The following is a 22,310-nucleotide window of genomic DNA, read 5'->3' on the forward strand; positions in this document are numbered from 1 at the left end:
GATGGCGGTGCGTAGAGTGGCAGTTAGCAGTTGCTGGTGGTATGAGGAATTTGTTATCGACACAATCGTTTAATTTTTTCCTAAGTATTGATGATACATGGGTCACCAGTTATATAAAGAAATAACACTAGCTAGTTTTAAAATACTACCTTGTCCCAAATAAGTGCAGCCATGAAAATCCATGTCGAACTTTTGACCGTTCGTCTTTGAAAAGTTTTCAAATTTTCAAATAAGATAAAATGTTAAACGTTGGATGTGAACCTTGCAAAATACTTATTTTAGTAGGAAGGAAGGAGTGGTAAGTAAAAATATTGAGATAAAGGACAGAGTAGTCGAGTACCTCTCGTTGTCTCCTCCGCTCCTTGCCTCCTTGCGCCGCCGCCAAGACGAGTCGCGGCTGAACAGGGGAGGGCCGGGCGGCGATCTCCATCGCAGCGGAGGGGAGGGGATCCTGGTGCGTCCTCTTTCTGATTCCTCTCTCTCTCTCTCTCTCTCTCTCTCTCCCACCCCACCGGGACTGGAATTTGCTTGCGCTTCTCTTCTAGATCTTCTCCTCCTCCTTAATTTGATAGCCTTAAACCTCTCTTAAATAATTCAAGTAATAACAGTTTGTTTGTTCACCCAAAAGTTTGGGGGTTCAACTGAACCCCCATGTCCCAAGTTGGATCCGCCCCTGATTTTTGGGAAGCCTTTGCAATTTGAACACAGAAGGGGGTTCTGTCCCAAAACCAACTTCTGGCCAGTTTGATCAAGCAATACCACATCGAGGCAGTACCCTTCAGAAAGAATTAGCTTGTAGCCCTTATCTGCCCACCATTGTGCCGTCAGTGGGGCACCATGACTGTTCACCCGGCCTATCTGACAATTCTATGTCTAAGGAAGATGCTATGTCAACTGGTGATTCAACGGAAAGCCTTGATATTGATTGCCTTGATGATGGGGACTCCGAAGTGGTATCTTCCTTGCAACATTTGGCAGATGATAAGCTTCATATTTCTGACAACAGGGATGTTGCAGGTTTGTTTTCTTGCCGGAATTGGCAATTCTGTTTTGGCCATTTGTGCATCCTATGAAAGAATTGGTGATTAGTGGTTTGTTTACAGGTGTGGCATCCAAATGGACGAAGCATGGTTGTAATTCAGTAGAAATTGATTATATCGTCGACATTGACAACAACCATGAGGATCCACAGCTGTGTGCAACTCTTGCTTTTGACATTTACAAGCACTTGCGAGTGGCTGAGGTGATAGATTCTTTTACACGCCATATTCCGTCACCTGTATAGAGTGATGCATTGCGTCATCCTTGTCTGCTTTCCGATTTAGCTTCTTGCTTAGCATATTCTTATTGTAAAATATAATGCTACGTAGCATCACTGACTTGGTTATTCCCTGTTTGTTTTGCTCACAAAAGAATCTGATATTATGTTTGTTGCTGTTGTGTTGTGATGCTGCATTTTAGCAGACCAAGAAAAGGCCTTCAACAGATTTTGTGGAAACCATTCAGAAGAACATTGACACAAGCATGAGGGCAGTGTTAATAGACTGGCTTGTGGAAGTAAGCTACTCTATTTCAGGATAAAAACAGGGTTCAGAAGCTAGAGGCACAGCAAATGATCCATTTAATTTCTATTACATTCATGACTCGTACCAATTCAGGTCACAGAAGAATATCGGCTTGTACCTGAAACCTTATACCTCACAGTCAATTACATTGACCGGTATCTCTCGAGCAAGGTGATCAATCGGCAGAAAATGCAATTACTTGGTGTCGCTTGCCTGCTTATTGCTTCGTAAGATCCCATTTGCTTCTGTTTATGTTCTCTTGTTTTTCTTTTATCTTCTTTTTTATGTTTTATTCTGATTCAGTTTATATATGGTCAAATTTCAGTAAGTATGAAGAGATATGCCCACCCCAAGTAGAAGAGCTCTGCTATATTTCTGACAATACATACACTAAGGATGAGGTCTGTGTCCCAGTATAGATTGGGCTTTGTTCTTTTTATTTCCTTGTCTCTTATTCTCATCTTCTAACGAACAGGTTTTGAAAATGGAAGCTTCTGTCCTGAAATACTTGAAGTTTGAGATGACTGCACCTACAACAAAATGCTTTTTGAGGTAGTATTTTCTGTTACAACAATGATTATTATCATGCCTATAGTTTCTAATACCAAATATTGTTCATGGTTCCACAATAGGAGATTTCTACGAGCTGCTCAAGTATGCCATGAGGTACTTGTTTTCTTCAATAGCTTACAGTCTCTGCCACTCCTGCATTCTCATGTAGCTTACTCAATCAACCTTTCCTTCTGCAGGCTCCAGTTTTGCATCTTGAGTTCCTAGCTAATTACATTGCGGAGCTATCACTTCTGGAGTACAGCTTAATTTGCTATGTACCGTCACTTATAGCTGCGTCTTCTATTTTCTTGGCGAAGTTTATCCTTAAGCCAACAGAGAATCCTTGGGTATAATGCTTTAAACTTTGCAGATTTTATTGCTATTCTGCAAACTAGACTAAATGTATTGATTTCTTTCTCTCTTAAATTGGAAACAGAATTCAACACTTTCATTCTACACACAATACAAACCATCCGACCTATGCGATTGTGCAAAAGGACTACACCGGCTTTTCTTGGTTGGCCCTGGAGGCAACCTTCGAGCAGTTAGAGAAAAATACAGTCAACACAAGGTGAGTGAAGTCAAAATAAGGCCATTGTTGCTGGAACGCATTTACTTCTATTTGGTAATAAATTGTTTCTATCACCTATCTATTTGTTCTCAGTACAAATTCGTAGCAAAGAAGTACTCTCCACCATCAATTCCAGCAGAGTTTTTCGAAGATCCAAGCAGTTACAAGCCTGATTAACTCCAGTTACTCCCTGAAGTCTTGCAGTAGCCCCGAATGGTAGGCTGATTTGTACAGATTGCTCATGCGCAAGGCAAGCACACGCCACGCGCCCTTGTGTTAGCAGATTGGTAGATTGTACATTGTAGATGAAGTGGTGGAGCTGTACATCAAGTTGGCCTCATTTGTGTATGCACGGCAAGTGCAGTTCTCTGGCGGCGGCTTGCTTACAACCACAGTGCATAAAGCTGCTAGTCCTTTCCTACTCTATCCATTTTGCTTGCTCCAAGCTTGTTTGATATGATTTTACCGTGTTACTGTAAACAAAATGGATATGCTGGATAAGAGATAAATGCCTGAGGGCAAGTGAAGTATGAATATATTTGTCCTTCTCAGTGGGATGAACTTGACTGTAGCTATTCCTTTGACCTGAACAACCTTTGTTTCCATGTGGTAGAATAATTGTTTGGATCTTTTTTTTTTTTAATTTTAGTTTTCATTTTTGTACGACTATATGGATCCATGTTAACTCGTTAGGATGTTGCATCCCGTTTAACACTTAAAAACATACTATGGTTTAGAAGGTTGAGACTTGAGAGGAGTGACGTCCTCGATAACATATATTCGGAAACCTACCGAGAACGGGAACGGGACATTTACTCTTGGGGTTAAATCCAAATACACGTACAAGTCACTACTCTTTCTACTCTTCCCTCTACAACTCTATTATTGTTCAAAACACTCCACATAAGTTAATTTCTCTTTCAGTTTCCCATCCCTATTTAGTTTTCACGATTTCTGCTAATACACTCTATTTCTTGTTATTGTGGGCCTTCATGGTGACTTGCAGGCACAATTGCCCCGTGCCAACTTGATGGCAAAAGCACACGGATCTTCTTCCACTTTCCAATTTGAAAAGTGGCGATTGCGGAATTTAAGCTTGCGAAAGATGAAAAATGGAAGGAGGTGTGCACGCTTTTGCCACCAAGATGGTACGAGGCAACTTACCCCATGGGATGTGTTGAAGGCCCACGATAACGAGAAATTGAGGGCATCACGAAAAATCGTGAAAATTGAATAGTGGTGGGAAATCCTTTGAACAATATTGAGTTGTAGGGAGGAGAGTAGAAAGCAGAAAGAGTAATGAATTGTAGGCGGGTATTTGAATTTTCTCCTAACTCTTGTTATACAATTCTTGTTCCCAGTGATGAAACAAAGCGTTGGATATCTCGTTGATTTGCATGAGCTTCCCACTTTCGCAGCCGCATGGAAGGAAGGAAGGAGGCACCCCTCTCTCCTAGTCCTATAGCTGTGAGTGCCCCTCTCTCTTTCTCTCTCTCTCTTTCTCCAAGTGACTTATCTCCAATATTTTTTGGAGCGTTTCTCGTACCATATGCATATATTCTGCGAGTATCGGAAGCCGAATTCATGTTGCGCGAGAGACCCTTCTAGTCTGCCGATTGGTGATCTGACAATTTTAATTTGGAAGATGCGTTGTTAAACAGTATTATTATTATTATTTTTGCTCAAAAGATAATTTAGCAATTTAATAGTAGTATCATTCACTGCTACCTGGTAACCGATACCAATATTCGTCAAATCCGTTTGTTAGTTATGGTTTCGTGTTGCAGATGCTCACTGATCACCGCATCGCCTCATCACAGGCGGCTTGGTTAGGGGTCATGCTTCCAACCTAATTTGTAGTTCCCAATCTTGGAACATGGCCATTAATGACAAAGTTCTGAATCTTAAATACGCATCCTTTAACCCACATTGTTCTTGAATCTGGAAAGAACTTTAGTTTAATTCATGCATAACTTCTTAATGGACTCCTGTTATGATGTGAAAGTGTTTAAGGAAAAAATATTGTACAATCAACTTGAGATTTCTTTTTCATTGATCAGAAAATGACATGCTCATGTCAAATTAAGAACTTACTATAGATTGAACGAGTGCAGTCTCTAACAATTATGGTTAGAATGTTAAGTTGTTGTTAACCATAGAGTGAAGAAACTGATTTCTAAAAAAAAACACTCTCTTCTTCATTACAGGAGGAAAACTATCAAAAACACATTGGCATGTATCAACAAAAATGGTTCTAGAAGGCTGCCTATTTCCCAAACCAGTAAACAAAATCACCAAAAACTAAAAGAATTGAGATCATATCAGAAACAAGGTTAAAAATCAATTGTGTTAACATCTCTATTTTTAAGAATTGGGATGATGAGTTGGCATTTGGAGTCCACCGTTACATGTGCCTTCCTTGGGCAACTTAGTGCACATCATGACCTCCAGAAATGTGGTACTGATTATCATAACAGATATTATAGCTCCATAAATCACTTTCCATGAGATGTTGGTGTCACTTAACTCAATACCAAGAACAATGTTAATGGCTGCCAAGAAAATACAAATCCTACCTAACCAATGGTGGTACTGGTTCCAGCATTTCCGCACTTGAGAATCCTTATTAGGATGAAGGAAAAATGCAATAACCTGTAACATGTAGTACATCCAATGGCTTCAGACATAACAGAAACGAATCAAATGATAGGCATTAGCAGTCAGGATGGCAAAATTAGTTGCATGATCATACTAACCTGAAGAGAACCGAGAGCAAGAACTGAAATGCCAAGGCTTCTATGCGTAGTAAAATTTGAATGGGTCCTGTTGTACAATGCAATGCCAGAAACAACACCCGCAAACCCAATGATGTAACCAAGAAATTGCACGAGGACATGAAGGTAATACCAAAGTGGGTCCTTATGTCTGAGATAACGAGCAGCAATTGCTCCCAGTGGTACCAGAACACCCCAGCCAAAAATTGCAAATGCACCATGGTTCCTCTTCAATTGGTATGGATAATTAGTACTAACAGAATCACCTGCGTAGAAAAAAGTTAGGTTCAGGTAGTATTGAAAAAACATTTTCTAAAAGAAAATTTACATTGCAGTAAAAAATGATGTGAAAAACAGATAAGGCTTGCACTTGTACTATCATTTATGTTGAACTTTTGCTGATGTATGGTGCTAATATTTTATTACTTCTACAAAATCAGTTGAATGTAGAAAGTGTTTTTTAAATGTTTATGTTATGATGTGGTATCACCATATAGTTGATCTGGTAAACATTCTTCTTTTACGAGTTCTAACAAACATTGGCTGAACCTTATTATTTAATGAGATTGTCTTTGTGACAATCAGGTAACTGATTCAGCTAGATCGATTGATTTTTTTCACTGTATGCATTGCATAATGTATTAGCTGGGATGTTTTTTCATGTTATCCAATACAAATGTCAACAATTTTTAGACTCTTGGTTTTATATCCAATAATCACCTTCTTCTCAACTGCTCAGTACATACCCTATTCCTTTGCTGTCTGCTATCAAACACCCCAGGAATTTAGCCATTTATGTGAAGGCCCCATTTATTGCATGTAAAAATTACTCCACTCCTGTAGAACAACGGTTTCCTGTGATGGAGTTCAAATTCCTGCATTCCAGATGGAGTTCAAGTTCCTGCAAATTTCTTGTGACATTCCAAGCGGGGCTAAAATTGTCTCTGCTAATTTTTCTACTTCTATTTTTCTGGCGTTATCTTCAGGTATCACTGATCAGATTCTGTTCAGCGGTCTCAAAAGTCTAATGCATATTCCCCTTAATACAAAGATGCGCTCCCTGTGTATTCCCAAAAAAAAAGTCTAATTCATCCTTCTGAGATCAGAATTTAAATCGTATTTACATATGTAGGTAATATTCAGAAATGCAAATGCCCGGTTTTTGGTTAACTTTTCTAATATTTTCTGTTTTGTGGGGGCGCCAGATACACAATGTAGGAAAATTAATCTTCATAATTGTATTTCTTTAATCGTAACAGAGCATGCTCAAGCAGTTTAGCATCCTTTTGAGCTGAAACATATTTATATTGGCATACTAGATATTATCAATCTCCAGTGGAGTGGAATTAGGTACAGGGTAGTTGATTCTTGGGCTGCGTTCAATACTCCAACATAGCATGTACCATTAGTCTGTTACCAATGAAGCATAAAAACAAACTCCAATGGAAAACCAATTCAGTTGTGCTAGAACATAACTGTACCTGATGAGAAGTCAAAAGACAGAGTCGTTTTGTCATCATGTTCTGCGAGGTGGAACTTATTTGGTGATATCTTCGAAAAAGCCAAAATTACGGACTGTCGAGCAATGTGAAGAGGGAATTTGACTTGAAATACTAAGTAAATATTGTCTCCATAGAGCACAGCTGCAGAAGGAACGTCTGTTGTGAGCAACTTGCCTTCATCTACTTTAACTCCTGAGCTAGTCTGATTACTTAAGTAGTATTGCTTGATGTATGCTCTCCCTTGATTATCAATCCAGCCAACCATAGCACTTGACCCAACCATCTTTCCATCATTTGAGAAACCAATCCCAACCCATCCAGATGAATAGGGTGCTGAAAGTACAATGCTGGTGATGTTATCTTCACTCTTCAATTTTGAATACTGCAAGATGTGCAGAGACCACATGAACTAAGAATAGATTTGGCAACTTTTTATTATGAAGAAAGCGGAACATAGCACTTTACAGTATTTGTTTAAAATAAACAATTATTGATGTTGAAAGAAGAATAATATCAAATTTTACATGGCCAGTAATTTTTTTTCCTAGAAACATGTGCATGTTTCGTAATATGTTTTTCAGTAATGTCAGTCAGATACTTCTCTTTGAGAATGAAATGTTCAATACCTGAACATTTTTGGATATTCCTGTCTAGTACAATATCTTTCTCTCTAAATTTGTTTCTTAGAAAATGCTTTCAGAATTTTCAATTCATTACCTGTGGCTATATATTATACTTTCAAAGTGTTCAATTTTAATTCTCCCGCAGATATCTTCTGTAGAGTAAGTTTGCACAATTTAAAGATCAATAGTTCTGCTTTCCACTATTTTCTTGGTGGCCGTGGTACTAGTCTGTGAAACGAGGGAAGAGAAAACCAAAGTACAAGATCGGATTCACATCTTGGACTAGTGTGAACATGTGCAAGGGACAAGAACTAACGGACTTGGGCAGCCCAAGTATTTGCTGGAACATATATGGAGATTATTTTTCGACTGACTTGCTGACTGACTACCATTTGCATAAGATATTTCAATGGTTATAAGTTACTAACAGGGGTTCACAATGCACAACAAAGAAAAAAGTAACCATGTAAAAATTTGAGTATCAGAGTAACTTAATTTTTTGTTTTGTAATTGAAGAGCATTCAGAAGAAATTACTCACCATTATCTGAAGATCAAAGTATGAACTTTCAGTATTCAAGGAACCTAACAATAGCTATGTTGATAACAAAAATGCCAATTTATTTCTATCCTGCTTTCATTCAGCACATATATGGTACTAAAGTTGTGTGATGATGATCGATTAGGATTATGGATTCAGATACAAATGTATGCACAATGCAGAGAGACAACCTTTGTACCATTAAGAGGCACTGATACTTTTATTATAACTAAGCATACTAGAACTTTGCTGATTCTTGCCTTTTTCTCTACATTTGATGGTAAAAATTGTGATTAACATTTGACAATAAGTCAGGAATATCTATGTTAGGAAGCTACAATAATCTTTTTTGAATTCATTTTTCTTTTACAGATGATAACTTTGGCTAGATAAGGAATGTTACCCGGAGTATGAAGCTGTTCCAGACTGATTTGCAGAGGAGCGCGGATGATTTGAAAGGCGCGGGAAGGAAAGTGTTCAGCTCAGCACCACAGGTATCCCTCTGTGCATGGACGGCCACTGCAGTGAGGATCACTGTGATGTACACAAACAAGACGACATGAACTCGCCTTGGCACAGCCATCTATGTTGATGTAGAGAAAGGAGCAACTACCAGCTAGAGGTAGAGGATGTTACAATAAGATCATAGGAGCAATGAACCCTACTGTTGGGATGAAGTAATGGGCTCATGTGGAGTTGTTGCATGATGATTGATTCTATATTTCTGGACTGATGCTTCCAGTGGGAGGAAGAGAAAAGCTGGGTAGTTTGCAATGGTGGTTATGGTGGTTGGAGCCATCATGGCTACTTTTCTAAAAGAATGCTAAAAGCCTACCTTGCATCGTACTTCTTCAGCTGAGATGGAAAATGGCTCATGGTAACACCAGCCACCAGGTGTGGAATGGAAGTGATCAAAAGTGGCTTTTCTGCAATATTGTAGTTGGATTTCGCTTGCACAATCAATGGCGGCAGTAACCAGCAAGAAAGCAAGCTGTAGCAATGTGACAGTTTACCCTTAGGTATTCTATCATCGCATGATTATATGGATGAAAACGACATGATCATTGATGCATTATTCTTGGAATATCTCTGCATATTGGGTATATTAGAAGGAAGATGGAGAAAAACAAGAAGGGCTGGATAATGCTGCCTCTCTGAATTAGCCAGGTTCCAGGCATGAAAGAGAGAAGGCTCACAAGTCACAACAAGGAAATGAAAGAGGTCAAGAACTTGAACAAGAAGGATCAACCAAAAAGATGTCAGCACTGATGTCTGTACTCTGGAGACAGTTAGTTGTTCAACCAGGAAAGGATTTTTTGAACATAACTGCATCGATAACTCTTCTGATGGCCTTTGATACTCTTGACCGGTAAGTGAACAACAGAACGACCAATATTGGTATGTACCACCTCTGTTTCTTATTATAAGTCGTTTTGACCTATTTCCTAATTAGTTTATAGAAAAATTTAGCAACATTTATAATACCTAATTAGTTTCATTAAAACTAATATGCAATATATATTGATAATACATTTGTTTTGTGTTGAAAATATTTCTATATTTTTCTACAGACTGATCAAACTTAAAAAAGTTGACTATAAAAAAAAAGTCAAAACGAATTATAATATGAAACAGAGAGTAGTAATTTCTCGTAAAACCAGAACAAAACTCAAGTTTAAGTAAAACTGGATTATTACAACCAAAATATATCATGCCTAAGTCGTTGGACCAACGCATGGAGGGGAATTGTTTCTAGTTAACCTTCTTGGGAGATTTGGATCATATCACCTCCGTTTAGATTTTAAAAAAATTGACATGTGAGGTCATGTGAGGTCGCTGAGACTCCTTCCTCAATTGAGATATAAGGAGAAGGTATATGATCAAATTTTTACTGTAGCTAACCTATGTTTCCATGGGTCACCCAAAATTCATGCACAATTGACAATTCCTCACGTTTCGAATCAACTCTGTAACGGAAGACCCAACCAGAACAAGAATAGGGAGAGACCATGGATGACCCAGAATAACTCCCTTGTTTTGCACTAAACTTAGAAGTGCATTCTTGGTCCATTCATGCCCTCCATCCTAACGGATTATTCTCTCAACCCCACGAACCATTCAACGCGAAGTCTGCACGCATTTTTACTCTTTTCCTCCCAACAAAGCAATCATTCCCCTGTTTTGCTGCCAATTGCAGCTTTCAAGCATGGCAAGACGAATAAGAGACCCTTTTCCTTAATTTTGTTTGATCATTCCCTTTCAGCTTTGATTTTCCTGGTATGACATGAAGCATTGTTCAGATTATTTGTTGTCTGAAGCCCTTATCAAGATTTGATTCCAGGTTTGTATTTCCCTATCTGATCTTCAAGTTGTTTTCTTCTGATAATGAGGTTCCCCATGCTGTGGTACCGGTTTTATTTGATGTTGATAGCCATAGCCTTTCAGAATTTCCTCCATAATGAGTAGTCTTAGCGCAATGCAATTTCAACATCCCTTACAGGATTCACCATAGTGCAAATGACCTAAAAGTTTCGAAATTATGAGTTTAATACATTTAAAGTTGTAAAAGCTTGCTAAATGTTCAGTTTCAAATTCATTTTAGATTTCAATAAACAAAGAATAAGCACAATCAACCTAAACTGTTCATCAAGCGGCTAGCAACTTGTCAAGGAGGCCTGAGAGTAGCAGAACATTTTTTTTCATTTCTTTTTGATAAATGAAGCTTTCTTAATCTCAGACAATTATATCCAGGTGATAAAATTATACTAAGACTACTCCTAATTTAAGTTTTTCCTTTTTTTTAAAAAAATAGATTAGATTAAACCCGGCCTCTGCATCTTTGTGGAGTATATACAGCCAAACAAAGTCACGAGTACGTAAGATTTTGCCATTACATGGGAAAAAAAAAACTAAGTTTAACAGATCCGGAAAGAAGAACAAAAGACTAAGCTTCGATTCTTCTTCTAAAATTCCAACCAAAAGTAGAGTAAAACTCCAAGACTCGTTTTCTTCTTCAGTTTTACCTGCATTGTAATTTTTTTTTCATTTTCCAGTTTTTACACTTTCACTCAAATTACCTATCAAATTTTGACATTCTGCCCTGTGAAGTTTCAGATTACCTAGAAACTCAAGCTTTCAATAAACTAACAACGATGGAGGACGGCATGGATTTCAGCCCTCATAAAAATAGCACAGAACAGAATCGAACCAGCTTTGAAGAAGATGATCAATTCAGCATTCGATCAGCGCCCTCCAAACCATCTCCAGACAAGAAATCGAAGCCCAAGAACAAGCCGAATCATCACTCCGACAAGACGGCGAACCCGTCGCCGCAGAGGCCCGAGACGACGGCGGCGCCGGTGACGACGACCGCAGCAGCAGCAACAGCAGGAACAAACCGTGGCGAGGCCGTCAGCAACGGCAGCCTGGACAGCATCAGCAGCGGCAGCACACGGAGCAACAGCCTGGAGAGCAGCAGCACCGGCGCCGCGGCGGCGCCAACGGTGCTGACGACATCGGCGTCGACGGCGTCGGTGTCGGCGTCGGGGCAGAACGTGAAGCGGCACACCGGCGGGGACAGCCGGTGGGAGGCGGTCCAGGCGGCGACGGCGCGCGACGCGCCGGCGCCGCTGAGCCTGGCGCACTTCCGGCTGCTGAAGCGGCTGGGGTACGGCGACATCGGGAGCGTGTACCTGGTGGAGCTCCGCGGCACGTCGGCCTTCTTCGCCATGAAGGTGATGGACAAGGCGTCGATCGCGAGCCGGAACAAGATGGCGCGCGCGGAGACGGAGCGCGAGATCCTGGGCCTCCTCGACCACCCCTTCCTCCCCACGCTCTACACCCACTTCGAGACCGACAAGTTCTACTGCCTCGTCATGGAGTACTGCTCCGGCGGCAACCTCCATTCCCTCCGGCAGAAGCAGCCCTCCAAGCACTTCTCCGAGCCCGCCGCCAGGTCAGGTTCCACTTCGGAATTTTAACAAATTGTTTCCACGGAGCTTGGAGCAGTTTGAGGAAATTAACCTCCGTCAAGTTTGAACAAATTTAGACAGCAGTAACTTTGGTACCAGGAGGCAGGGTTCACTCTATCGGTTAACCCCTTTTGATCGGAGGTCACCGAAATTTCCAAAATTTAGTTGAATTTAAACAAATATTACTAAAATTCATGAAAAAATTGAAAAGTTTAAAAATTTTAGCCGAAGTAATATTGTATCGTAGGGGAAATTTCCAGCCCTGGCAGGAGGTGCTAAAATTTGCAGAATAATTTTAGAAGGAATTTTAGTCATTAGAAAAGTATCTCGAGGTATTTAAATTTGACATTAGAAATTTTAGTAATAGTACATGAAGGTACTAAGTTTTATATTTGAAAATAAAGGAGCTCCCAATATCTTTTAAGGATGATAAAATTACCCTATTTTTTAACATTGCTAGAGTAATTAATTCAATATGCGGTTTGACAATACTAACCTTATTAGTTGCTTGAAAAATCAACGAGTGATTTTCCTACGCTCGAGGATGTACCAAGAAGCACAATATTTTCTAGTATAAATTTTGGTACATTTATCTATAGTCATGTATCACGATTGACAACAAAATATATCAATCGCCTGTACCTCATGTATCATCATTCTATTGTAGATTTGATCTGAAAATTGAAACTTGCGTCCGATAATTTGATCTAAAAAAAATATGAAACTTACGTGGGAAAATTTGAACTTTGATGCGTCGTCAGGTTTTATGTGGCAGAGGTGCTACTGGCGCTGGAGTACCTGCACATGCTGGGGATCGTGTACAGGGACCTCAAGCCGGAGAACGTCCTGGTGAGGGACGACGGCCACATCATGCTCTCCGACTTCGACCTCTCCCTCCGCTGCACCGTCTGCCCCACCCTCGTCAAGTCCTCCTCCGTCCACGCCACCGGCAGCGGCGGCAGCGGCAGCTGCGGCGGCATAGGCAGCAGAGGAGACGCCATCGACGGCGGCGAGAGCATGCCGGCGAACCAGGGCTGCATCCAGCCCTCCTCCTTCTTCCCGCGCATCCTGCCGCGGCGCAGCCGCAAGGCGTCCAAGAGCGACATGGGCCTGCTGCTCAACGGCGCGGCGGCGGTGGAGTTCAACGCGGAGCCGACGGAGGCGCGGTCCATGTCGTTCGTGGGCACGCACGAGTACCTGGCCCCGGAGATCATCCGCGGCGAGGGCCACGGCAGCGCCGTCGACTGGTGGACGCTGGGGATCTTCCTCTACGAGCTCATCCACGGCGCCACCCCGTTCAAGGGCGCCGGCAACCGCGCCACGCTCTGCAACGTCATCGAGCAGCCGCTCCGCTTCCCTTCCGACGGCGGCGCCAGCGCCGTCGCGCGCGACCTCATCCGCGGCCTGCTCGTCAAGGAGCCCCACAAGCGGATCGCCTTCACCAGGGGCGCCACCGAGATCAAGCAGCACCCCTTCTTCGACGGCGTCAACTGGGCGCTCGTCAGGAGCCTCACGCCGCCGTCGGTGCCGGAGCCGGTCGACTTCCGGCAGTACGCCGCCGCCGCGTCCGCCACCACTCCCAAGGACAAGAAGCCGCCGGAGAACGCCGCCGCCGCCGCCGCCCCCGCCGCGGCGGATGGTGGCGGCGCGGCCAAGTCGAGCACCGGCGAGTCCTACACTGACTTTGAGTATTTTTAATTAGTACTATATATTTATTCCTGACAATATTGTTGTGCACACCAGATTGTTTTGATCGATGGTTGTGAAGTATGAGAACTCGATTCGTGATAATTAAGTTGTACTAACTCATTCTTGGACTATGGTAGATTCATTGTAAACCTAAAATTCATATGAAAATGTAGCGATTTCATTTGATTGGTTTGTTATATGTGAAGATCTGTTACTTGTTATTGTAGTATATGTTCAAACTAACACGTGATTTTAGTACGTGTATATACTTCAGTTTAATTGTTAGATTTCATATGCTATTTTGCGCAAAGGTAGGTTTTCAAGTTAAATTGGATTTGATGTAAGCACGGGTTCTATCTTGATATTTCTCTGGGCAAGAGATTTTTTTTTGTCAATATTTATCCTACGTCCTCTAAGAAATAATCAATTGCTCCTCAAGTTCATAGGTATTATTTTTGTTTTTTGGAACAACTAATACCGAGCTAGGTTTTGCGGCTGTCGCCTGTCACTGTCTATCCACAACTAATTGCTCCATTGCTCCACTACCGACCATCCGCCATCAGCGTGAGGACACCGCTGACCCGATGCCCCCCCCCCGCCGGACAGCCACCGCATGCCTCTATGGCACACTCGCCACTCTGGCCTCCCTGCCATCGTTGCGTCCTTCCGTGGCGTTGGCTAGGTCAGCCTCCCTGTCGACCCTTGCACCGACCTCTTGCGCCGGCCTCCCACCGGCGTCGGCTGTGCCTCCACGCCAGACCGGCCTCCTACGCGCATCCTCGCGCCGCACGGACCTTCCGCCGCCGGCTGCGCAACTCGCACCGCGCTGACTTCCCGCTGCCTCCGGCCGCGCATCTCACGCCACGCCAGCCTCACGTTGCTGCCGCCACGCATCTCGCGCCATGCCGGCCTACCGTCGCCACCAGCTGTGCCGCCTGCTTCTCCCAGGCTGCCCGCACCTCCACGGCCTCCTCACCACCTCGTCCTTCTCGGAGGAGCCGAACCTGGCCATCCCGCGCCTCCTCCGCGCGAGCACGCCATGGTCTCCTCTGCCGGTGCCATGATCTCCTCCACCGACACCATGACCTCCTCCGCCGGTCCTGAATGCGGCGCGGCCGGTGTGCTCCCTCTCGATCCGGTCGCGAGGGGGCCAATTCTACCTCCGTCAGCACCGGATCGGCCGTGTCCAGCCCAAACGGCGTCAGAACCCGTCGTCGACACATCGCGGCCCCTCCGCCCGTGTCCCGTTGATGCCCCAGCCACCGGGTCTTGGAGCGAGCTAGAAGGCCACACTGCTGCCCAGCTTTGCCGGTGGCTGCTCGGGTGGCGGCGAGGCGGAGGAGGGGAGGGTGGCGGCTGGGTTGGGACTTGCCACCGTGTCGCTAACAATTGTACATTAGAAGCTTCATATACAGCTACATGACTAGAATCGTTTTCGCAACACATAACATGAGTGTTCTACCATTAAAAAAAATAGCCGTTATCAAACAGCGTCAACTCTAAGCCATTTCTAAATTCAGTAATCAACACCTAGAGAAAAAGGGCAGCTAAGGCAAGAGCATCAAAATTTTCACTATCCAACTGATTTTGTATACTCTAAAGAATAATATCTTTGGGAAGAAAATCATGCCTAACATGTCATATATACATTCTTGAATGAGTATAACTGACATTATTCATAAATAAGGGGGAAAAAATAGCAAGGGACTTTCACAATTACTGAGCACAACTAAATTCGTAAGCCTTAAGTACAATGGACGATACCCCTGTAATTCTAAATATTTCACACTGAAGAATAGTGCCTTCATTACTGTATTGATACAAAATGATAGTATACTTAGTGCTAATTTTTGGCTTAATTTTCCTACAATGACCAAGATTTTGTTTAATTATTCAAATTATAAATCATTATAAAAATGAGAGAATCTATTATGTACCCCTAATTTTTTATACTAGTTCAACAATTTGCCATCGACTTTGTCTCCCTCTATAATAAGCCACCGACTTTGTAATTTTTTTCTAGAATATACCTCTGGGGTGGGTACTTCTCAAAAAATGCCTAAAATTTCCTTCAAGCCATTCTCTTTCACAATTGATTGACTAATTAGAAGTTTCAAAAAAGTATAAAAGTTTTTGTTAGCTTTCTTACACAATATAAAAGTTTGTGTATATATTTTAAGATTTTCTGTCATGATTTCTTTTGAAAAACTATTTTTATGTGGCATGTGAAAGAGGAACCACATACACAAAAGATAGCTAGATTAGAAAAATAATTTTATGTAGCATATGAAGGATGATTTACGTAAAGAGCATCAATACAAGAATATTCTATTAGCATATGAAACATAAATTTCATTTTGCAAATTGAAAATCTTGAAATATACATAGACTTCTATATTATGTGCGAATGCTATGTGAACATTTTCATATTTTTCGATACTTCTTGTATGTCAATCAATTGTCGACCCTTATATGTTCGAAGGGCATTTTAGGTGTTTTCTGAAAAGTATCCACCCCCAATAGCATATTATATAAAAATTTGATAAAGTCGACATATTACAGAGAGAGATAAAGTCGAAGGCAAATAATTGAACTGAAGTTTCTTGAGACAGGTGATATATCTGAAGAAAACGCTTCAATTACAGGATATAATATGGGCATGATCAGGATTTTAGAAGATATAAACCACAGGTTAAAACCGATAAGATGACCTTAACAGTATATATAGAAATGACATCTAATTCTAGCCAACTCAAAGCAGTATATATATGGCTCATAGCTACCTACTAAATAATGCATCTTCATATTCTTAATGTACCTTTAAACTTCCATAAGCCGATTAATGTCTATGAACCAAGCATGCACTTCTCTTGCAGGGACTAACTTGCAGCAAGCCGTATATATCCAGTTGGATGTAGAGGCCGTGTAAAAAATACCATTCTCTAAAAAAATAAAATTTTAAAAAAGCAAAATGTTAGTTAAAAACTTATTGGTGTGGTGGAGTGCAAGTGATCCCTCTGTCCACGAAAACCTCGTTCTGTATTATTGATCCATAGAGAGTAGTAAATCCATGGAGTCGAGTCCTACCAAGTTGCCATCACTGAGTGCAATTGCAAATCAACAGCTATGCGAATTTTGTTATGCAAATATGCAATGGATGAAAAAAAAACATATGGCTTGTCAGGGAGCTTATAATACAGCTCTAAATATACAATGAATAATACCAGGTTGAGTGACAGGACAAAATTAAGAAAGTTAAGTTTTGCACTTTTGTTCAATCTTTTATTACAGTGTTTCATGTAGATTTATAACAAGAATTATATGCATATTTATACAACTAATATCTGCAATTAGGAAATATATGCACTGATACAGTTCAATTTTTTTTTTATCTTTTTTAGAGAAGGGTATTTTTACCTGGCCTCTATATCCAACCGGATATATGTAGTTTTTTTAAATTAGGAACTGGAACTTAGCTCTCAAATAATCCAATCTGAAATTCGCTCCTATGGAGATTTGAACTCAGGGTGCTACTCAGGTCACTGCAACCACTAGGCTACATGCCCTTTCACGATACAGTTCAATTAAACACACCTTTTAGCAAAATCTGTGCAATTATATATTCTCTCAAACCATACTTTAGATATGGCTGCTCCTTCCTCCAGAGATCCTTTTTAGATGCACCACTATACTTGTCTCCCCAAGACAATTCATACTATTTTTCCATATAGTAACAGAAACGTTCTTATTCCTCACAGTATGAAGCAGGTATGTGATTAGCAACAGAAAAATCTAATAAACCAAGCAAATTCACCTATTCTGCTAGCACCAGATCTCTGTATTTCTGGAGCATATCATTTGTCAAGATTCTAGAAACAATTGCACTCTCCTAACTTTTCAATGTACTTCAAGATTTCATTAATCATGGACTGCCACAACCTTCAAATTACATGGCACTGGTTTTGACACAGATGGTGTACTTTACATCTTAAAGATTGTGTCCTCATTAGTGGCAAGTCAGTTAGATATCAACAATATTTCTGATATTTTCAGCAATGAACAGTGTAATTTACGTACTCCTGTATATCTGAAAATTCTAATACAGTAGACACAATGAAAAACTTTAGAATAGGTCTATTTGGACGCAATGAATTAGAGAGATAATTCTGAATTCAAACAATGACACCGGTTAAACCCATCGACAATGCATGAATATCAGCACGTATACCATCAGAAAATTAATTGATTCGAAGGGAACGTTGATCAAACAAGAAAAAAAAAAGATCTGCTTCCAATTCCTCTAGAAATATGAAAGTGAACATTATTAATCCATGAAATAATTTAATTTGGGACGACAGAAGTACAGTAGTCAGGCATAAACACAAACACCTTCAATGCATCTTTCTGACAGAACAAATGTGCAAGAACAGAAAAGAAACATCTCCACTCCAAAGCAACAACAGATCGAAGAAGAAGATGAAAATACCTTCCGTTCAAATCCATCTCCTAGCTAGCGTGTTCGATCAACTTGGTGCCACATCGGCTTCTCCGATCAATGGGCGACCGGATCTGCATCACACTGCTTGGGAAGACTGCAGGACGCACGACGCGAGAGGGAGGGTAGGGAGGAGGAGCGCCGCGCCGCCGCCGCCGACCGCTGAGAGGGAAGGTGATCGCGTATTCGCGTGCGAGGAGGAGTCTCCGGCTCGTAGGGAAGAGGAAACCGCGATGGTTTGGTTTGGTATACGTGCCAGAGTTCGTATGAATTACCAAAGTAGAATCCATATCAAACACGAAGAGCCTCCCATGCATACCGCGCTCTTCGAAATTGATCGATCGATCGATCCTCGTGTCGTGCGTGCCACCCCGGCGGATGGATACATCAGGCATGTGCGCCGCTGCGCAGGTTCCGAGGCGGCAGAGGTCGCGGCGTGAGGAGTCGATGGAACGCACGGAGGGCCAAGTGGTGGTCTCGACGCCATCCGGGAGTACTGGCAATGGAGATGGAGATGGAGCTCTGGTGGTGTCGACCACGTCGTGGGACAGAAATAGAACGCCGCGAGTTCGCCCGAGGGAGACGACGACGGTAGCGGCGGCCGCTGACCGTAGCGTGCTCGGCGGCAACGGTGGCGGCAGTGTTGACGTGGCCGACGGCGACTCCAACAATGCCGAAAAGGAGCAGCGGCGCAAGGAGGAATTCGACAGAGAGCGGCGGCGCAAGGGGAAGATGGTCGCCGAGGAAGAGAGCCCATCAACCGCCAGTGGCGGCGGCATGCCAATCGGCCTGCCCGCCGCCGACAAGCTCATGGGTTACGCCATCCGAGGTGGCCGACGACAGCACGTGACGACAGCGATCGGAACCTGCAAGAACACCAAGCGGCGCGGCCACGGCAAGTTCTGGGCCAGCCTAGGCAGAGACGGCGCGTCGACGTCTTCGGCAGGGTCCGACATGGTCGTGCCGCTTGACGACATTGCCGTCGTCCACGACCGGCTGCGCAGCCTCCTCAACGGCCTCGGCGCCGTCTCGCCGCCGGTGCGCGTCTACGGCAAGATGATGTGGCGTTCCGACCGTTTGAAAAGCCAAAACCGTTTACAAATATCACGCAAGAAGGATGGCAAGTTATCCCCGTTTGATAGCATCCTAACGCTGGCGGAGAAGTCAGCCGCCACAAGTAAGCGCAAAAAGAAATCCAGCAAGCCTAAAAATAAGAAGAACGGTGAGTCTAAAGAGAAGAAGGATGAGCATAAAGAGTACAATGACAATGGCACGAACAAGCCTAACAATGAGCCTAACAATGGTGATGATGGGCTGTTCGTGCAGGCCTACGACCGCACCGGCGAGGAGTACATCCTCACGCTGAAGTACATTAAAGCTAATAACTCGTATCGTCTCATGGGTCGTCCATGGAAGACATTTCTGAAGAATTGCAGTCTTACCCTCCAAGAAGACGCCAAGAAAAAGGGTAAGAAGGCCATCAAAAAGGTGAAAAAGGTTGCCATTGCTAACGAGGCCATGATCGATCTATGGGTGTTTCGTTCTCAGAAGTTGAGCCATGGCAAAGACGACCACAATGACGGCCGGCTCGGGCTGGTTATGGTGCACTACTTCAAAGGTGATGCTCCACATGCTGACGCCGCCTTCAAGGCCAACGAGGAGCTACTACTGCTTGCGCCCAAGAAGAGGAAGAAAAAACATGAGGGTGCGTCCTCATCGCATGATGCGGTTACGGAGGCTTTGCCACAGGAGGAGCCAAACGTGGTTACCGCTGTCGAGCTGGAGATAGCGGCCGTCATGGCCGGGGAGACTGGTGTCCAGGGAGGTGCGCCGGAGCCACATCATGGAGTGGAGGTAGTTATGGAGGGTGTACAGTTGGAAATCAGGGATATTGACCTTGAGGTGCTGTTGGCAGCACAAACTCTATTTGAAATGAAGAATTCTGGCCGACGGTGATATGGATGTTACTTGAGTTATAAGTAGTTAAAATTAATAGCCACCATAGTTTTTCCTTCATATATATTATTGGATGTCACGGTTAGTACTAGTAATTTAGACAAATTACCTTAAAGGAAGTTGACTTTGCATTTGAGTATGGTCTAATTTCGGACTTTGCATCACCAAACAACAATTGAGTTGATTGGAAACCTGATGGCTACTAATATTGATTGATACTCCCTCCGTCGAAAAATGTATGACGCTGTTTGTCACGTCTAGAAATTCGCTAACCCGAATTTCAAGCAGAATCTGTATTAAATCTCTGTCCAGGACCAGTCAGAGTACATAAACGACAAGTTGATAGACAGATCCACGTCTTACAAAAATAACAAAAAGAAACTCACACATACGCAGCGGAAAAACAAAATAAACTAGACTTAATCTTCACGACCAAAGTGAAGCTTCCTCCATAAACCACATGCAATCCTCGACGTCCGGAACAAGCTCAATCGTGCATAATCAAAGAGTATGTGCACAATCGGGCACACCTAGAAGGATGCACAACCAAAGAGGTAATTGAGTGTTGTATATGTTACATAAGGATGTAAATGCCATTGGGATACTTATGCCTAGACATGAGGGAATATTGATTGGGAAGGGATCTAGTCTAACTTGGCTAACTATAAGGGATGGATAGGGTTGTCACAACTTGTCGCCTATGGTCCCCCGTTGATCTAGACTACCTTCCCAAATAAACTTGTAGCTAAGCCCCACGCTAACGTATCATGCTACTACTTTGCTCGGGTGCACATACTAGCAAAGCAATAAAGATAAATAAAGTAAGACCTTTATCTAAATTGAAGCAAGAATCGATAAGTATGGAATCAGTAAGATGACTTGATAAGTAATGCAAAACAATAAGATTCACATTGTCGAACCAGGAAGATGAAGACGGTCACTTTGATTGGATGACGACCATCGACCGATCAAAATTCGACTACTGACAAACCACAGATCAACCACCGAATGTTGACGAGGCCAAAATTTCCCAACTTCTCCGCATTAGAGAGTTGGCGAAGTCCGACAACCGTAGCGTTCTCATCCAAACTCCCCACTCACCTATTTGCTGTAACACCGTATCTCCAACATCTACAGTTGTTTGCTCTACACATTGAGCGGGCCACGCTCATATGGTACCCTACTTATAATTTCGTCCTCGTTTCGTGTAAAAAGGTTGACCAGGGGTACCATGGTTGGAGCACAAATGCTTATAAGCAAACCTTTACCCACCTAAACTTCCTAGGTGGTATTGAACCACCACCACACCTGTAACTATAGGCTTAAAATGGGTTGGAGTATTACATTTCTACTCTATTTGGACAACATGGTGCTAACTAGAGCTTGATCTTTAGCTACCGGTGTTTTGCAAATAATGTGGAGGGGGAGGGGTAATTTATAGCCTGGGGGTAAGTCGATTTCTCGGTCGACCTAGGTTAGTGGTCCGGCCTACCTGGGTTAGGTCATCTGAGCATGTGGCACTGGTTGGATCCCTTCATTAGGTCGATTGGTGTCACCGACGGTTCCAATCGCACCTTGAAGTCGGTATCGCTTCTCGAATACTCCCCACGTGTGGCCAAAGTCGATTGAGGATTGGGCTAGGTTGGCTGGGCTAGGAAAGGGCACCTCCTCGATTTGGCTTGTCTTGGTGAAGTTGGGTGACCGGAATCGTTTGACACCATTTTGTGATCATCTATCCTTCACCAGCACCTTTGTGATAGGAGTTTTGGGCTCACTGTGCACTTAGGTGAGTAACATTTGTTAACAATACAGAAAAATGTCTTGATTGACATGCCATTAAATAATATTATAAAGTTGTTTCTGTTGGGATTATACCATTTATGTACAACAATTTATTACCTCATGGAATGTCACGCCCGGAATTTCTATCCAAAATTCCAAACGCTTACATGTGTGTTAAATCCTCATCCAGGAATCAGCCGAGGCACACAATAACAAATTGATAATAGAGCACTATCAAACTACTAATTAATATTCGCAAAATAATAAATTATTACAGAGGTGGATAGTTCC

General features: G+C 42.6%; 3 protein-coding genes across 8 annotated transcripts; 2 read left to right on the plus strand and 1 right to left on the minus strand.

Annotated features, from left to right (window-relative positions):
* The first annotated feature begins 286 nt into the window (after positions 1-286).
* LOC127772535 (cyclin-A1-4) lies at positions 287-3,216 on the plus strand. 4 transcript variants are annotated; one of them, XM_052298468.1, is made up of 11 exons: positions 287-454; positions 629-1,017; positions 1,104-1,243; positions 1,462-1,557; positions 1,659-1,792; positions 1,891-1,966; positions 2,041-2,117; positions 2,198-2,231; positions 2,315-2,464; positions 2,554-2,688; positions 2,782-3,216. In XM_052298468.1, exons 2-11 carry the CDS (start codon positions 870-872, stop codon positions 2,863-2,865), a joined length of 1,074 nt encoding a protein of 357 aa, XP_052154428.1. In that variant the 5' UTR covers positions 287-454; positions 629-869; the 3' UTR covers positions 2,866-3,216. The 4 variants fall into 4 exon arrangements, with proteins under 4 accessions (XP_052154428.1, XP_052154430.1, XP_052154429.1 ...); XM_052298470.1 differs by having other exon boundaries at positions 883-1,017; XM_052298471.1 differs by having other exon boundaries at positions 322-454; positions 709-1,017.
* Positions 3,217-4,779: 1,563 nt separating this feature from the next.
* LOC127773179 (cytochrome b561 and DOMON domain-containing protein At3g61750-like) lies at positions 4,780-8,894 on the minus strand. Of its 2 annotated transcripts, XM_052299208.1 has the most exons (5): positions 8,530-8,894; positions 6,944-7,346; positions 5,445-5,728; positions 5,265-5,340; positions 5,062-5,149 (listed from the first exon to the last, which is right to left on the minus strand). In XM_052299208.1, exons 1-5 carry the CDS (start codon positions 8,707-8,709, stop codon positions 5,127-5,129), a joined length of 966 nt encoding a protein of 321 aa, XP_052155168.1. In that variant the 5' UTR covers positions 8,710-8,894; the 3' UTR covers positions 5,062-5,126. The 2 variants fall into 2 exon arrangements, with proteins under 2 accessions (XP_052155167.1, XP_052155168.1); XM_052299207.1 differs by having other exon boundaries at positions 4,780-5,340.
* Positions 8,895-10,272: 1,378 nt separating this feature from the next.
* LOC127773081 (serine/threonine-protein kinase AGC1-7-like) lies at positions 10,273-14,060 on the plus strand. 2 transcript variants are annotated; one of them, XM_052299095.1, is made up of 3 exons: positions 10,273-10,467; positions 11,235-12,081; positions 12,859-14,060. In XM_052299095.1, exons 2-3 carry the CDS (start codon positions 11,279-11,281, stop codon positions 13,793-13,795), a joined length of 1,740 nt encoding a protein of 579 aa, XP_052155055.1. In that variant the 5' UTR covers positions 10,273-10,467; positions 11,235-11,278; the 3' UTR covers positions 13,796-14,060. The 2 variants fall into 2 exon arrangements, with proteins under 2 accessions (XP_052155055.1, XP_052155053.1); XM_052299093.1 differs by having other exon boundaries at positions 10,274-10,467; positions 11,241-12,081; positions 12,859-14,059.
* Positions 14,061-22,310: the final 8,250 nt, after the last annotated feature.

Source organism: Oryza glaberrima, chromosome 5, assembly GCF_000147395.1.
Source record: "Oryza glaberrima chromosome 5, OglaRS2, whole genome shotgun sequence".
Lineage (NCBI taxonomy): Eukaryota > Viridiplantae > Streptophyta > Magnoliopsida > Poales > Poaceae > Oryza > Oryza glaberrima.

Excerpts from the sequence above, each read along its gene's own strand:
- LOC127772535 (XM_052298468.1), top strand. The coding sequence starts at position 870 with ATGTCTAAGGAAGATGCTATGTCAACTGGTGATTCAACGGAAAGCCTT. Across the intron at positions 1,244-1,461 it reads AGCACTTGCGAGTGGCTGAG|CAGACCAAGAAAAGGCCTTC; the intron begins GTGATAGATTCT and ends GCTGCATTTTAG. Across the intron at positions 1,558-1,658 it reads TAATAGACTGGCTTGTGGAA|GTCACAGAAGAATATCGGCT; the intron begins GTAAGCTACTCT and ends GTACCAATTCAG.
- LOC127773179 (XM_052299207.1), bottom strand. The coding sequence starts at position 8,709 with ATGGCTGTGCCAAGGCGAGTTCATGTCGTCTTGTTTGTGTACATCACA. Across the intron at positions 7,347-8,529 it reads GGAACAGCTTCATACTCCGG|TATTCAAAATTGAAGAGTGA; the intron begins GTAACATTCCTT and ends CACATCTTGCAG. Across the intron at positions 5,729-6,943 it reads GTCTTTTGACTTCTCATCAG|GTGATTCTGTTAGTACTAAT; the intron begins GTACAGTTATGT and ends TTTTCTACGCAG.
- LOC127773081 (XM_052299095.1), top strand. The coding sequence starts at position 11,279 with ATGGAGGACGGCATGGATTTCAGCCCTCATAAAAATAGCACAGAACAG. Across the intron at positions 12,082-12,858 it reads TTCTCCGAGCCCGCCGCCAG|GTTTTATGTGGCAGAGGTGC; the intron begins GTCAGGTTCCAC and ends ATGCGTCGTCAG.